Below are 13,499 nucleotides of genomic sequence, written 5' to 3' on the forward strand. Positions count from 1 at the left end.
CCCTTGTTGCTAAATTGCATTTTAATCGGAAGAAAAATGTTATAATCCATTTTTAAAGTTATCGATAGTTTTCAGCCTTCTGCCCCAAAGGCCTTGCTTGGCCCTGATCAGAGACTTTTGATTCTATTAAATTTCCATATAATTTGGGGATGGGAACAGTTTGGGAAGGAGAACATTTAAAATCAAGCAAAGAGGCGTTTCTGAAGATTTGACCCCAGTTTCTTTAGCTTTTTACGAAATAGTGATTCTGAACTCAGTATCCACCAAATATGATGGAACGTATAGGAGCCCCTTACAAACCCAGCCCACGTGTTCCCTGCTGTAAAGTGATCTCCGTCTCCCTCTGGCTGTGGATAATGGGATTTGAAGTCCATTATCTATCCTTCTCGAAGGAACCAGGCTGGGAAAGGCTGCTTTCATAAATGTACGAGATCTCCCCCATTGTTTTTGCCGCTGAGACTTTTACCGAGCGGCGGGACATCCATCAAACTGCGAGAACTTATATCCATTTAGCCGCAGGAGGGTTGCGGGTAAACAGTCCGCTTTAAACCGGCGTGCTGTTACTTTCCGAGTCACCGCTGGGGGCGCTCGCACGCCGGTTTTCTGGGTGGTTTTCGCCTCTTTTCGCTTCGCTTCGAGTGGGGACGGGACGGGGAGGGGGGGACGACCGCGTAGTTAATTATCATATCTGCCCGTTTAAGGAAGGGGGTTGTACTTGGAGAGCGCACAGTGGAAAAGGACCTGACGAAATAAAAGTAGCGATACAACCAGCTCGATCCCACAGTACCGGTGGCGGCGCTAGCAGCAGCAAGCGCAGCTTCGGCATATTTGGGGAAGTTGAGCTCGGCTTGCGGGCGAGGTCCTCCTGGACGCTCGCCCTTCTCTCTCTGCCCGGCCCCCCAGCTCCATTCATTAGCAAACCAGCCTCCTGGCTGAGAAGGACTAAGCTAGTAAACCGAGCTCTGGTCGCCTCTGGTCGGGAATAGCCGGATCACGTAACACGCTGTGTGTGCAAAACTTTTTTTTTTCCTTCCCAACTTTTGGAGACTCATCCTTTCCAAGGAGTTTTCATTAGTTTTCATCAGGACTTCATAAAGATCGAGAGGAGGGGAAGGGAGAGCACCCTTCCTGCGGTCTGGAAACTTAATTCTAAGCAGCAAGTCGACCCAAACAAAGCTTGCGACCCTCTCGCCTCCTCCTCCTCCACCACCATCACCACCACCAAGCGAAGATCCGGACGCAAAAAACCAGCCAGCCAGCAGCATCGTTTCTAACGCCTGGATTTTCCTGCTGTTTTCTTTTTTGCTTTTTCCATCTGCTTCCCGTCTCCATCAGCTCGCCCGAAGACGTTGTTGCTTGGAAAGGCGATTTCGGTTCCCCTCCGCCCACCAAAACATGCAGAATTACAAGTACGACAAGGCGATCGTTCCGGAAAGCAAGAACGGGGGCAGCACTGCCTTGAATAACAATCCGACCAAAAGCTCCAGCAAAAAAGCTTTGTTGGTTTGCCTCGACCTCTTCTGCCTCTTTATGGGTGAGATTTGAAACCAAGCAGATCCTTTCTCCTGGTTTAATTCTCTTTTTTTCCCCCGGATATCTTTCCAAAAAAAAAAAAAAAAAGCCAATCCCAAACTTACAACGTCGGTCTTTTCCACAAACTTTTCTCCTCCTTCCACAACCTCCTTGTGAATACTAACCATTTCTCCTGTTCTCACTCTTCGATCGTTCTGCCTTTTTTTGCAAACTTTCCTCCCACCCCTTTTTCCTGCAGACTTGATGGCTGAACTTTCTCGCGCTGATTTTCTGCAAGAATATCGTTGTTTGAGGCTTGTTTGCACCCTGTTCTCATTGACCCTAGGAGCGGCTCCGCGGGTGGGGGGGGGGGGAATCTCAAACTCTCCATTGTCTTGCCTCAGGTGACTGTGTAAATTATTGGCAAAAGCCCTTCTTCGATTTGAGGCACAAGTCCCTTCTTTGCTCCTCCCCCTTAATGGGCTTGATTTTAACGTAGGAAAACACCTAGCTTAGAGATTGACTCGAAATAAAAATGGATGTCCTACCACTGAGCTGAGCCTCGTGTAAACAAAGCATCACTTCCCGACTCGCAACTTTAAAGGCAACTAAGAAAATGAGGCGCCGTTTCTGTGGGCTAAATTCATTTGGTTGCTCCTGATTGAGTTTCTAAAGTTTTCTGGGGCGAGAGCGGCTGCTTTTCGTGTGTTCCAAATCTGAAGTGTGTGAGTCTGTGTGTCTGTGTGCCTGTGTTTTAATCTCAAGGAAGGATCCTATTTGCAGCCGCTGGAACAAACAAAGGTTGTTAAAGGGGTTGGGGGGTGGGGTATATATACACACACACACCATTATAAATCCACACCGAATGGTGATGCAACAAAGCCATAGTAATCGGTGAGTTGAAAGTTTGTTTTGTGAACTTTTGAGGAAATTGAGAACTTTGAAGTTAGCAATATCCCTTTTAAATAAGAGTTGTCTTCTGCAACATGTGGGAAGGGGCTAACAGTAAATAATCCCCTTCCCCCCTGCAAAGCTCCACTGCTTTAAGCAACTGTGTGACATGCCACAATCTAATAGAAAGCCTGCCTTTGTGCACCTAAAAGTTACACCTTTAGAATTTCATACTACTCAGTAGCTTTTAACGGGACACAGGGACCCTCCCAGACAATATATTGGATCATCATAGTAGGACTCATTATGCTTTATATTTGGTAGCTTCAGTTTTCATGAATGACAGACAAAGTGGTAAATGGACATAAATGCAAGGGAGAGGATGAGACTTGCTCAATACATAAGCAGATATTAAGGGATGTTTAGAAGTTCTGTCTGCCCCTGGTAAACATTGATCCTCATCATTAACACTGCACACTATATGGGATTGAAAGGTGCATCTAACTTCTTTACTAAAAAAAATAGGTAATCCTGCTGATGCTGCAAAGAAATTGAACATATCATGAATGCTATATGACACAAGTACCTAGGCGTTTGTTCAAATAACCCACTGGCGAAAAGAGCAAGAATGCTCTCCAGATTTGTTATGATAACATGATGTAAAAGGTTATTCCTTTCAAACTCCTCCAGCTTCTCCATTTCCAATATATAAGATGTATGGGTGATTTCTTCTTCATTTTGGGGTGTGTGGGTGGAAGGGATTTTACAGCTAGTAAAATAATCAAATCTGTACTGAGATGGGATTATAGTAAGGTCATTTCTAAGTTTATCACTTACCAAGGAGCAGCAACTAATCTTGCCTCTTTTCCCAAAAACTTTATTAAATTTCAAAAAGGTATAAAATACAAAACAAAGAAAAGGTTTAAAAGGAAAAGGGATAGGAAAAAAGTAAATGTCTGCTGTGATCAATTATATGATTTGCTTACATATTCTTATTATGTTGAAAAGATCCCATAAGTGTATTAGCTGTAAACCACAGGAAATTTAGTCATTTATTCTAAGTAAGAATCTGGCTTTGTTGCCCTCTGTAATTGCAGCTGTCCAGCTTACACAGTCTGATGGGTTTATAATAATGATGTATACATATCAGATGGTTGGTTTGAACAATTAAACTTTAATTGGAGAATACTTTGGTGTCCTATGACTTGACACCTTTTAAATGGGATAAGACTATGATTCTAGAATTTCTAGTATTGTGATTGGAAGTTCTGGGATTTGAAAGGCCAGCCCACCAAACTTTTGGGGAACAAATGAAAATGGTCCATTTGAAATGTAACATTGATATGATATCACTCAAAGTATTGCAGTTAAATAAAACTGGCACGAATGTGGCCTTATTCTGTGAAAATAAGACAATATATCATATTGTTAAGTATATTACAATCTACATTAAGCAAGAATTAATGTCTCTAACAGTCTTCATGATTGGTGTTTATATTAAATGCAATGTTAATTCTGTGGTCAGCAAATCAGTGGCCATCTGCTCCTGCATCACTCAATTATAAGGGATTCTGAACATAAATGCCTTTTTTTATTCAAATGGTTTTTATATTCAAATGATTATATATTATTTTCTCATTAACTTCAGAAAATACAGATACACTTAGACTTCTGACATACAAAAATGATGACATTTTGAAGCAAAAGTTTACAATAGTGTGTTTATACATGTGAATTCCTTAGTCTCTTTAAAGTTAAACAAATCTCAGACAAACTTATTTTCCTCTTAGAGTTTGAGGAGAAAACATTGTTTTCCCCTCATCTTCCTTATGCATAATAATCTATGGAGGCTAATACAAACAGGAAAAAGAACATATATGTAAATGAAGACTCAAGGGCACTGTTGTGGCCTGTTGAATAAGGTGCTGTTAAAGGTCTCATCCTGTTTCTTAAACCTAAAATAGACATATATTTTGGGATTACAACTTCCACAGTACTCCACTATTGATACAGGGGAAGCAAATTGATTTTGGCTACTGGATTACACAATTTCCTGTCAGTGGGTAACATTCCTGGAAAAAGTCACAGATTCATGATGCTACCCTTTATATTTCATGAAAGGCACTTTATGTAACTTTATAATTTTACAAAATGTTTTATAATGAAACAAATCTAGAGTAGCATTTAATATGGCACAGATGTTTTATAGGCAATGTTTTCTTATGTCATTCTGCTATTGCACTCTTCCAACCCAAGGAGATTAGAGGCTGATTCTCTTCAGATAAGCACCCTATTATTATTCAGTAATGTGATATGCAGAAATCCTTCTACAAATGATTGCTCAACTCATTATTCTGTACACTTTTCACCAAGTTAGCATTAGATGCAATCCTTTAATGTTTTGCACACTATTAGATTACTAAGCAGGTAAACATACACTTATATTTCTGAAAACTGCAAGACAGTGAACCCTTGCTTTTAACATACTCCTGGAAGTATGTTAAATAAAAAAAATATGTCATCTGGGTGATTTATATCATTTGAGTAGTTAAGTCATTACACAGATTTGTCATGAAATTAAGCTAGATGTAGCTGCCCTGTCTCTTGGTCTTTGGACCCAGTGGATTTCTCTGTTATTTTACTGGGATGTCTGGACACACATTTGGTCCATTGGAGCCACTACATGTAGGTCTGTGAAACTGAGGTTTCACTTTAGCCATTTAATCATAGTTTTCTCTCCTAATACTTCCTTCATTACACTGACATGGTTCATACATCAAACTAAGCCATAATGTGGTTTATTTAACTTTTCCTTGGCATGTTCTGGGAACCCAGCTGCTATGGATTGTAAATTGTAGTCTAATTAACATATATGGACCCAGCCACTTGTGATTTATTTCAGTCCTTCCTAGGAATAATTTCCATTGAATTTCTGATAGTTTCCTTATGAATGAAGTTACATTGTCATTTTAAGCACAGAGTACAGTACAGCTTCTCTGCTTTAGAAAAGACACTTGTAGTGGGAGCTCTTTGGCCAATAAATCAACACTTGTTTAAGAACAGTAATTATCTGCCACTGTGTTCTCTAATGAAACCTCCAGCTAGACACTGTAATATCATTTGCATATTTCCTAAGGTACTTCTTTAAAAAATGGCTTAGCTATTGAAAAATGTAGCAGTTACAATTTTTATTATGATGTTATGGAAACATTAAAAATGCTTTACTTATTCCTCTATATTGCAACTATCAGCTTTCACATAAAAATACAGTACAATAGCATGTCACCTTAATAACCACATTCATAACATAGATGGTTTCTGCTTTGAGCATATTTTTCTTCATTATAACAGTTTGGACTAATTTCTGAAGACTTCTCTTTATCTGGTTCCTATTACTAGGCACTAATATATTAGGCAAAGATAATAGATTCTATCTTTTTTTTGTTATCCCCTACAAATATGGACCTCAAGGAAGAAATAAACTCATAGGTATGCACACACAATTTTTTTAAAGTAGGAACATACAAATACTACACATTAATGAGCTTTTCTAAACTGAAAATTAAATTCCCTACTTTTATCAGCATTTAGAACATTTATATTGTAGAAAATGTGATTCTAAATTCACTTAATGGGAGTAGTTCTCATTGAACAACTTATTATTTTACTTCTGCATAAATATTCATGAGGTTGGTTTATAAGTGTAGTAAAAAGTCCATTTTAATTCTTGAACATCCTTATGATTACCAGCCATCAAACACTTAGATCAGTGTTTCTCAACCTTGACAATTTTAAGGCATGTGGACTTCAACTCCCAGAATTCCACAGCCAGCAATGCTGGCTGTGGAATTCTGGGAGTTGAAGTCCACATGCCTTAAAATTGTCAAGGTTGAGAAACATTGACTTAGATGCTCCATTAAATATATTGGGGCTTGTAAATAGACATGGATAAGATTATTGGGGGGGGGTTCAGTTTTATCCTCCCTTTTTTATTTTTATAAATAACACAAGATGGCAAACATATCTAATGCTGCTTCCTCCAGCTAATTTCCCCATTACAGCAACCCTGTTGATAAGATGGACTAAGTGAGAGTGACTAGCCCAAAGCCACCTAGCCAGTTTTCATGCCTAATATGGGACTAGAACTCAAAGTCTCCTGGATACTCCTGGTGCCTCAATCACTAGACCAGACTGTTTGGTGATTCTGGTAATGACTGGCTAAATACATTATCATAGGATCAGTGACATAACATAATTAACAAAAAGCCTTTGTGTTCCTAGAAGGCCTTTCTGTTTAGTGTCATTTAACATATTGGAATGAAAAGCCACTGCTTAATGTTAGCCATGTCTACTACTGTAAGAAATAAATCCCATTGATTTTAGCGGGACCTACTTAATTCCATTAAATAACCACTTCAGAGTATTATGACACAGCACTACTCATGTACCCTTGGAAACAGTAAGGCTTCTTTCAAGGTAAATATGAATGATCTTAAGATTTATGAGCTGACCTCAGCATGAACTAGCTTCTTGATAAAGGGACAATAGGATTATTGAGTTATCAAGCATCAGTTGAATTTACATCTTCAATGATCTTTATAAATGTAGGAAGAGCAAATGAATGACCTTTTCCTGTGCACACTCAATTAAGGACACTTAAAAGTGGGCTTCTGTGTATCTTACCACATATCCACGGGCTGTCCTTTGCTTGGCTGTGGGCCAGTGTTTTCACTCCATGATGACAATTAAGGAAACAGGTGGTTTTATTGTTATTGGCTTTCCTTTTCTTGTACAGAATATGTAGATTCAGATTATCAGTCCAATTACTGCCAGTTGCTGATTTTCAAGTCACTTTTTGTAAGGGTGTAAATATAAATGTTAATTTTAAATTCATTTCAGATATCTATTCTAAGGCCAAAAATGTTTCTGTAATTAACAATGCAATTATACTCATTAGGATTTCAGTAGAACTTACTGTGCTAAAGATTTACAAATTTACCAACAGGTTAAGTACAAATTAGTGTTTTGCTGAGATATTGGCCCAAGTTTTTTCTTTCCTCCGATGGGTATAAATTAGATGAATCTTCAACCATATTCCTGTGGGATTTTAATTCAATGATAGCTTAACATGGTTTTCAAAACAAGGAAGCTGTAGCTTGTTGGAGAAGAAAGCTTACTTTAAAAGAGTTCTGTTTATTTGTTTCATTTTATTTCTATTCTGCTTTTATTTTTATTACAAATAATTCAAGACAGTGAACATAATCCAACACCCCTTCCTCTACCTGTTTTTCCCAAAACAACAACAACAATCCTGTGAGGTGGGTTAAGTTAACAGCCAGGTTAAGTTAACAGCCAGTGACTGACTCATACTTGCCCAGCTGGTTTCATAGCTAAAGCAGAACTTGAAGTCATGGTTCCCTGCTTTCTAGCCTGGTGCCTTAACACTAGACCAAACTGGGTCTCAAAAAACGGTTCATAAAGAAAACACATATATTAGCTTAGATTCTGTGGACAGTGAAGAGGTTTATTGACATTACAACTGAGTTACAGATGGAGTGGCCTTGGGCAGATTGTTATTTCTCTGGCCTGATTTCTCCAGTCTCCAGATGTGAAGGCAAATGAGGTAGGAATCATAAAATACTTTGAACAGTGGTATGATGCTTTTTATTACTTTCTCTAGAACACATTCTAGTTTTATAATAATAGATGTTGTATAGTATTTAAAGATATTAAAATGCATTTTTGAAATCCCTTCTTATATAAATATATTTAGAATCCTGGACTTAGGTAGCTTCTAGTGAAGTTGTCATGCCAACCCACTGGAAATGGAAACTTGTTTATTTTATTTTTACTGTACAGCAATAGTTTTCTGGGCATTAGGAAACCACCTGAGTACTCCATTTTTTGTTCTTTAAAAATATGAAACAAATCTGTACATAAAAACACATCTGGTATTGGAATAGTAGTAGTTTGCTTAATGTACCAAGTAATAGGAGGAAAAATGATAAATAATTGTCTTAATTGGATGCCAAAAAGAAATACATTTAATTAGTATGTATGAATTCTTCCTTCATCCAGTGTAAATTGTTATGATTCTTTTCATATTCTCACTGCTTAGCATATAGGTGGAAGAATAATAATTAACACTAGAGTTAAATATCTTCTACATTAGAGCAGTTGGCACTGAATTCAGTGGGACTTACTCCTAAAAAGGGGAAGGAGATTGCATATTTAATCAATAAAGATGAATTGAAGCAAAAAAAAGCAATTGGGATCAAAGATATTAATAAACTGTCAGGCAAGGATATTTACCTCGTTTTTGTTGCTTACAAATTATGCAGCCTTTATTTCTGAATGCTATGTTTCCTGCCAGGATTATTCATTAAATAGACTGCATTTTATCTGTTTACTTATTATTTTTGTGAGAATGTACATTCATCATAGATCCTATTTAGAAGTTATTTAGGAAGTGTGATCCAGCTAATGGTTGAAGTTTATAGTTTCAGTACAGTATCCTTCGTAAAATCCTGTACCTGTATTAAATTACTCTAGATATGAAAAATGGCCCTGGAGCAGGAATGAATAACTTCTAGTCTCCCCAGTTGCAATACTGTGCACCTCCAGACAATCAGCAACAACATTATCTGCAATTGCTCAGTTTCAGCTTCCACCAGCTCTAATTTGCATGACAAATGGAAAGATATGATCTTAGGTCCAATCAGTATCAGTTGAAGATCTCCTTTGTGCCTTTTATAACGCTGATCCATGAAATGTTTTAAAATGTTCTGCATCTGCTAGCAAAAAAGCATTAAAACTTGTTTCTCTCTGGAGGATACTATGGATTGGCAGATCAGAACAAGTTCTTATGTTTATGTTGCAACTGATGCCTATATTCAGCTGCCGAAGATCTTTCTATTGCATCAGTCAGTTACTTAAGACCAAGCAGGAGCTGATGAACTGATAATGCCTTTATCACCTCCTTATACTCTGTAAAGTTGATGCAAGTAGGTGGATCCTGTGAACCATTTTTGAGATGGAATTCAAGCACCGTAGTGCTAAAAATAAAAAAGACACTTATTCTATCTGAGAGATTTTTCCAGGGTAAGGGATATTTTAAAAAGATAAGCAAAGTCTAGAAGTATTACTTTGAAATACTCAAAACAATGAAGGTTGCAATTTTAAGAATGTTATTCTGGAATTGAGTCTCATTCAATCAAGAGAAAGGTTGTTTAGCTTATTCAATACTATAAAGCTTAGATAATGGGAAACAAATGCATTTTTTATCAATCAGGAGCAAAGGGTCACTTCTATATTCTATTATTAAATACATTTTCAATAAGAGATTATTTTGTATTAAATATGATCAAAGCTGTTGGGAAATCAACAGCATGCTTTATTCCTAATCTATTAGATTTGAAATACTACTCAGATTTGTTAAGATTGCAGATTACATAATTCCCAACTAGTATTGCTTAAAGTTGTTCATCATTTTTTTTTTCTGCTCCTTCTACATGTTTCACTGAATAATGCATTGCAGGTAAAATCTGTAGCTAGTCCCAAATGCATGTGGTCCAATTTTCCAAGTTCCATCTAAGATACAAAATCATGAGATATGGCATGTAAATGCCCGATTTGAAATACTAATTCCATAACTAGCTCTGATAGAATTTTTACAGGCTAAGTGTTATTAAAGTTTCTCTTTTAAAGACTGGAAGCAGAAACTAAAGAGACAGTTGATAACATTGTATATAAATATACAGTATAGCAAGGTTTAAACCTGGTCGATCTGACTAAACCAGTGGTTCTCAACCTGTGGGTCGAGACCCCATTTGGGGTCGAACGACCATTTCACGGGGGTCGCCAAACAACGCAGTCCGCCATTTTTTCCCCTTTTCCTTAGCTGTGCTACTCCCTTTTATTCTATTGGCTTTTGAAAACCAACAATAGAATAGACTCTCTTGAATAGAGTCTAATTCTATTGGCTTTCAAAAGCCAATAGGAATTGTCCAGGCTGTATCTGCCCTGCTGAACTCACCAAAAGTCCCATTCTGCAAACGGTGCTGCACCCGTTGAGTAGTCCTCGACTTACGACTGGTTGGGGGTCGCAGCATTAAAAAGGTTGAGAACCACTGGACTAAACAGTCTATAAAATTACTAGTTTTGAATCTTGAGCCCAAATCAACATGATTATCAGCATATAAAAATAATTTGCCAGAAAGTAGTTCCCACCATGCAGGAATGGTATTAAAAACTTGGGTTTGCTATCTAGCGTGAGGCCCTGGCAGTAGGAGTGAGCCCATTTCATGGATGTTATTAAAGTTCTTGGCAACTCTTTTATGCTTTTGATTTTTTTTAAAATATGAGCAATTTTATCTTGTTTTTGTTTTGTTTTTCATTATCAGTTTTCCAGAGTCACATATATGTGATGAGCATCCAGGCAAATGTATTAAATAAATATATTTATTTCTTTATGAAATTTATATGCTGCTTATCTCGTGATGCACAGTGACACTGAGTGCCCATACATACAGAGTATATTTCTTAGAAAGAGAATCAATTGCTCTAATGCGTAATATATTCTAGTACTAGACGAATACTAAACATTGATAGTTTCTACCTCCTTATCCAGAAGAACATTATTATCTATAGGTTTGGAGCCCACTTCCTCTTTGTAGAAAGGTCTGGGTTTGAAGCTAGTCTCAGATAATATTAATTAAACTAATCTACTTTGTAGGGATTGGGCAATTTTGTTGTTTTCTGCTTTCCATAAAAAATTGAAAGAATAATCAGTGAAGAACAGTGGGAATCCAAGGCCAGCATAAAATAGCTTTTATCCGCTTGTTTATTATATACATCTATAAACTTATCTACTTTGTAGACTTAAGGTGGTAGCAGGTGGTAAAAGTGAAATGCTAAAGATACAAAATGCTTTCCCACCAAAATAGAAATATACAAAGAAGGTTATAAAGTAATTTACTCCGGAGAATATGACCCTCTCTTCCCAGGTATTATCCATCAGAATTATTATAAGTGGATCCTACACATCTCAAAGGCAGTACATAACAGGAGAGATCAGAAGTCCGTGAATAAGGCTTCTGTATGTGCAGCTTATGTTTTGACAGCTGCTGTAAAATATTGGGAAGGTAGAGATTTTGCTGGATTGATGGTTGGTATAGCTAGTTACAATGTAATGTCTCTAATCAATAAAAGTAGCTTGTGAAATTACTAGGGGTTGTCATCACTTTGAGAAAGGCAGGCAGAGGACAAAATGGAGTGTTCAGCCAAGTTTGTATGGTTTGGGGTGGCAGTTTGCACACCTGTGGTCAAGTACAACATCACCAATTCAAGGCAGATTTATACACTGCTTTCTTAGCTGAACACCATCAAACCTCATCAGATGTCTAGTATGTTCTTAAAAAGTGCAGTATTTGTTGACTATTAAATTTAAATGTGAAAACAGGACAAAATAGCTATATCAGCCTTTACTTAAGGCTGTATTCTTTCTAGCCTTTTTCTTGTTTTTGCTGTTTCCAACTCAATTTGCTTAGTAAGAGGGCTTAGTCGGTGACCAGTGGACTAGATCAGGTCCTGTTTTGCCCTTCCTTGAATCAGTACCCATAGGCATCAAGCTGTTAAAATGTAACAACATCTGCAAAATCGATCATGGGTCTCATGACATTAGAAGTTCCAATACACTGAGGACTATTTTTCGGATTTTTTAAGATGATGGTTTCAGCATCCCAAATCCAGATTTACTGTTTTTTTCCTAGGATTAGGATGTCAATTATTAGGGTCTAATTCCTGTTGGATGACTCTTGCAACTATACACAAATGAAGATAGCACTTTGGGGAAAGCTGCATTTACCTGTCCATCAAACATTCTACTTACATATGCCAAGGAAGGAATTAATTCATTACCAAGTGACACCCTCCTATCTACTACAGGGGCTTCTTCTCTACAGAAGGAAACAGGTCTTTTCAAGGTCTGAGGATCTTCTGCCATGTACTATGACAATAAGTGCTTCTTTTAGATTCCTATCCAGTGTATAGAAAGTTCAGGTTTTCCCCCTGTTTAAAACATTTTGATCTTCCCTGTGATCCACAACCATAATGATAAGTACAGTACTACATAGCTTTTATTCCAGATTTAGATTAGTGGCTGTTATATTCTGGGCAAAAATGGGATCAAGAAATTAAGGCAGATAACCTAGTCCTCTTTTTATCAATCAAACCTTAGGAAAGGCAGATAATTCCTTACTGAGTATTATATTGTATAGATGATATATATTGGATTTGTAAAACACATTTTAATTTGCCCCATTGTCCCAACCTGCTAGAGAAAACCTGCTGCCTTGTGTATTCTTATAGTGTTATGGCATTTACTGCAGTTTAGAAATCAGTAAATTGTTTGTCTCTGCATTTGTTTGTAACAGATTGGTGATAAGGTTAGGTCTGAAAGTAGAATCTTTAGTTGGGAAGAAAAACTTCAGAAAAAGATGGAGAGAAACTAGTAATGGTGGATCCCCTGTTCAATTCAGATTATTTGTGGTTCCTTTTTCCCAATCCTAGAATTTATTGAATGTTCTGAGTAGTTTCATTGTTTTCTTAGAAACAACAGCTTCAGGTGCTAATTCATTAATCACAGAGCTAAGATTCTATGAATGCTACTTTGAATAACTTTTTACTTTTTAACACACTGACTTTTTTAAACAGGCTACTGCAGCTTCCATCAGTTCCTTTTCATGAAAAATGGTAGCAGCATTGCATCCAACCACAAATCCAATGTCTTTTATTTTAAAATGGGCTTCAGGCAATTGTTTTAAATAAACTTTTCTTTAAAAAAGAAGTTAGACTCTGCACAGGTTTGATTGGGAACAAAATAACATCTTCAAAATGGGTATTAATTCCCTTCCCAGAATTCTTTCCTCCCCCCCCCCCCATTGTAGGCTTCCCCAGAGTTTAGACATTCTGCTATAGAGGCAGGCCCACCCTTTCTTTTCATGGGTTTGCTGAAGCATTACATTCAAAAAAGGGGAGAAAAGGAAGAGAACGTGAAGTATGTGTGTCCCAGCTCTTTGAAATCTTTGTCAGCTGTT

At 37.3% G+C, this 13,499-nt stretch overlaps 1 protein-coding gene across 1 annotated transcript in view; it reads left to right on the forward strand.

Moving 5' to 3' along the window:
- Positions 1-680: 680 nt before the first annotated feature.
- PLPP3 (phospholipid phosphatase 3) overlaps positions 681-13,499 on the forward strand; it is an 89,091-nt gene continuing 76,272 nt past the window's right edge. Inside the window, exon 1 of the mRNA XM_039319830.1 lies at positions 681-1,534. Within this exon, the coding sequence (XP_039175764.1) occupies positions 1,396-1,534 (139 nt within the window). The 5' untranslated portion in view covers positions 681-1,395. The remainder of the gene's footprint in view (positions 1,535-13,499) is intronic.

The sequence above is a fragment of the Crotalus tigris genome, unplaced genomic scaffold, assembly GCF_016545835.1.
Source record: "Crotalus tigris isolate CLP2741 ecotype Arizona unplaced genomic scaffold, ASM1654583v1 scf7180000023617.9722795, whole genome shotgun sequence".
Taxonomy (NCBI): Eukaryota; Metazoa; Chordata; class Lepidosauria; order Squamata; family Viperidae; genus Crotalus; species Crotalus tigris.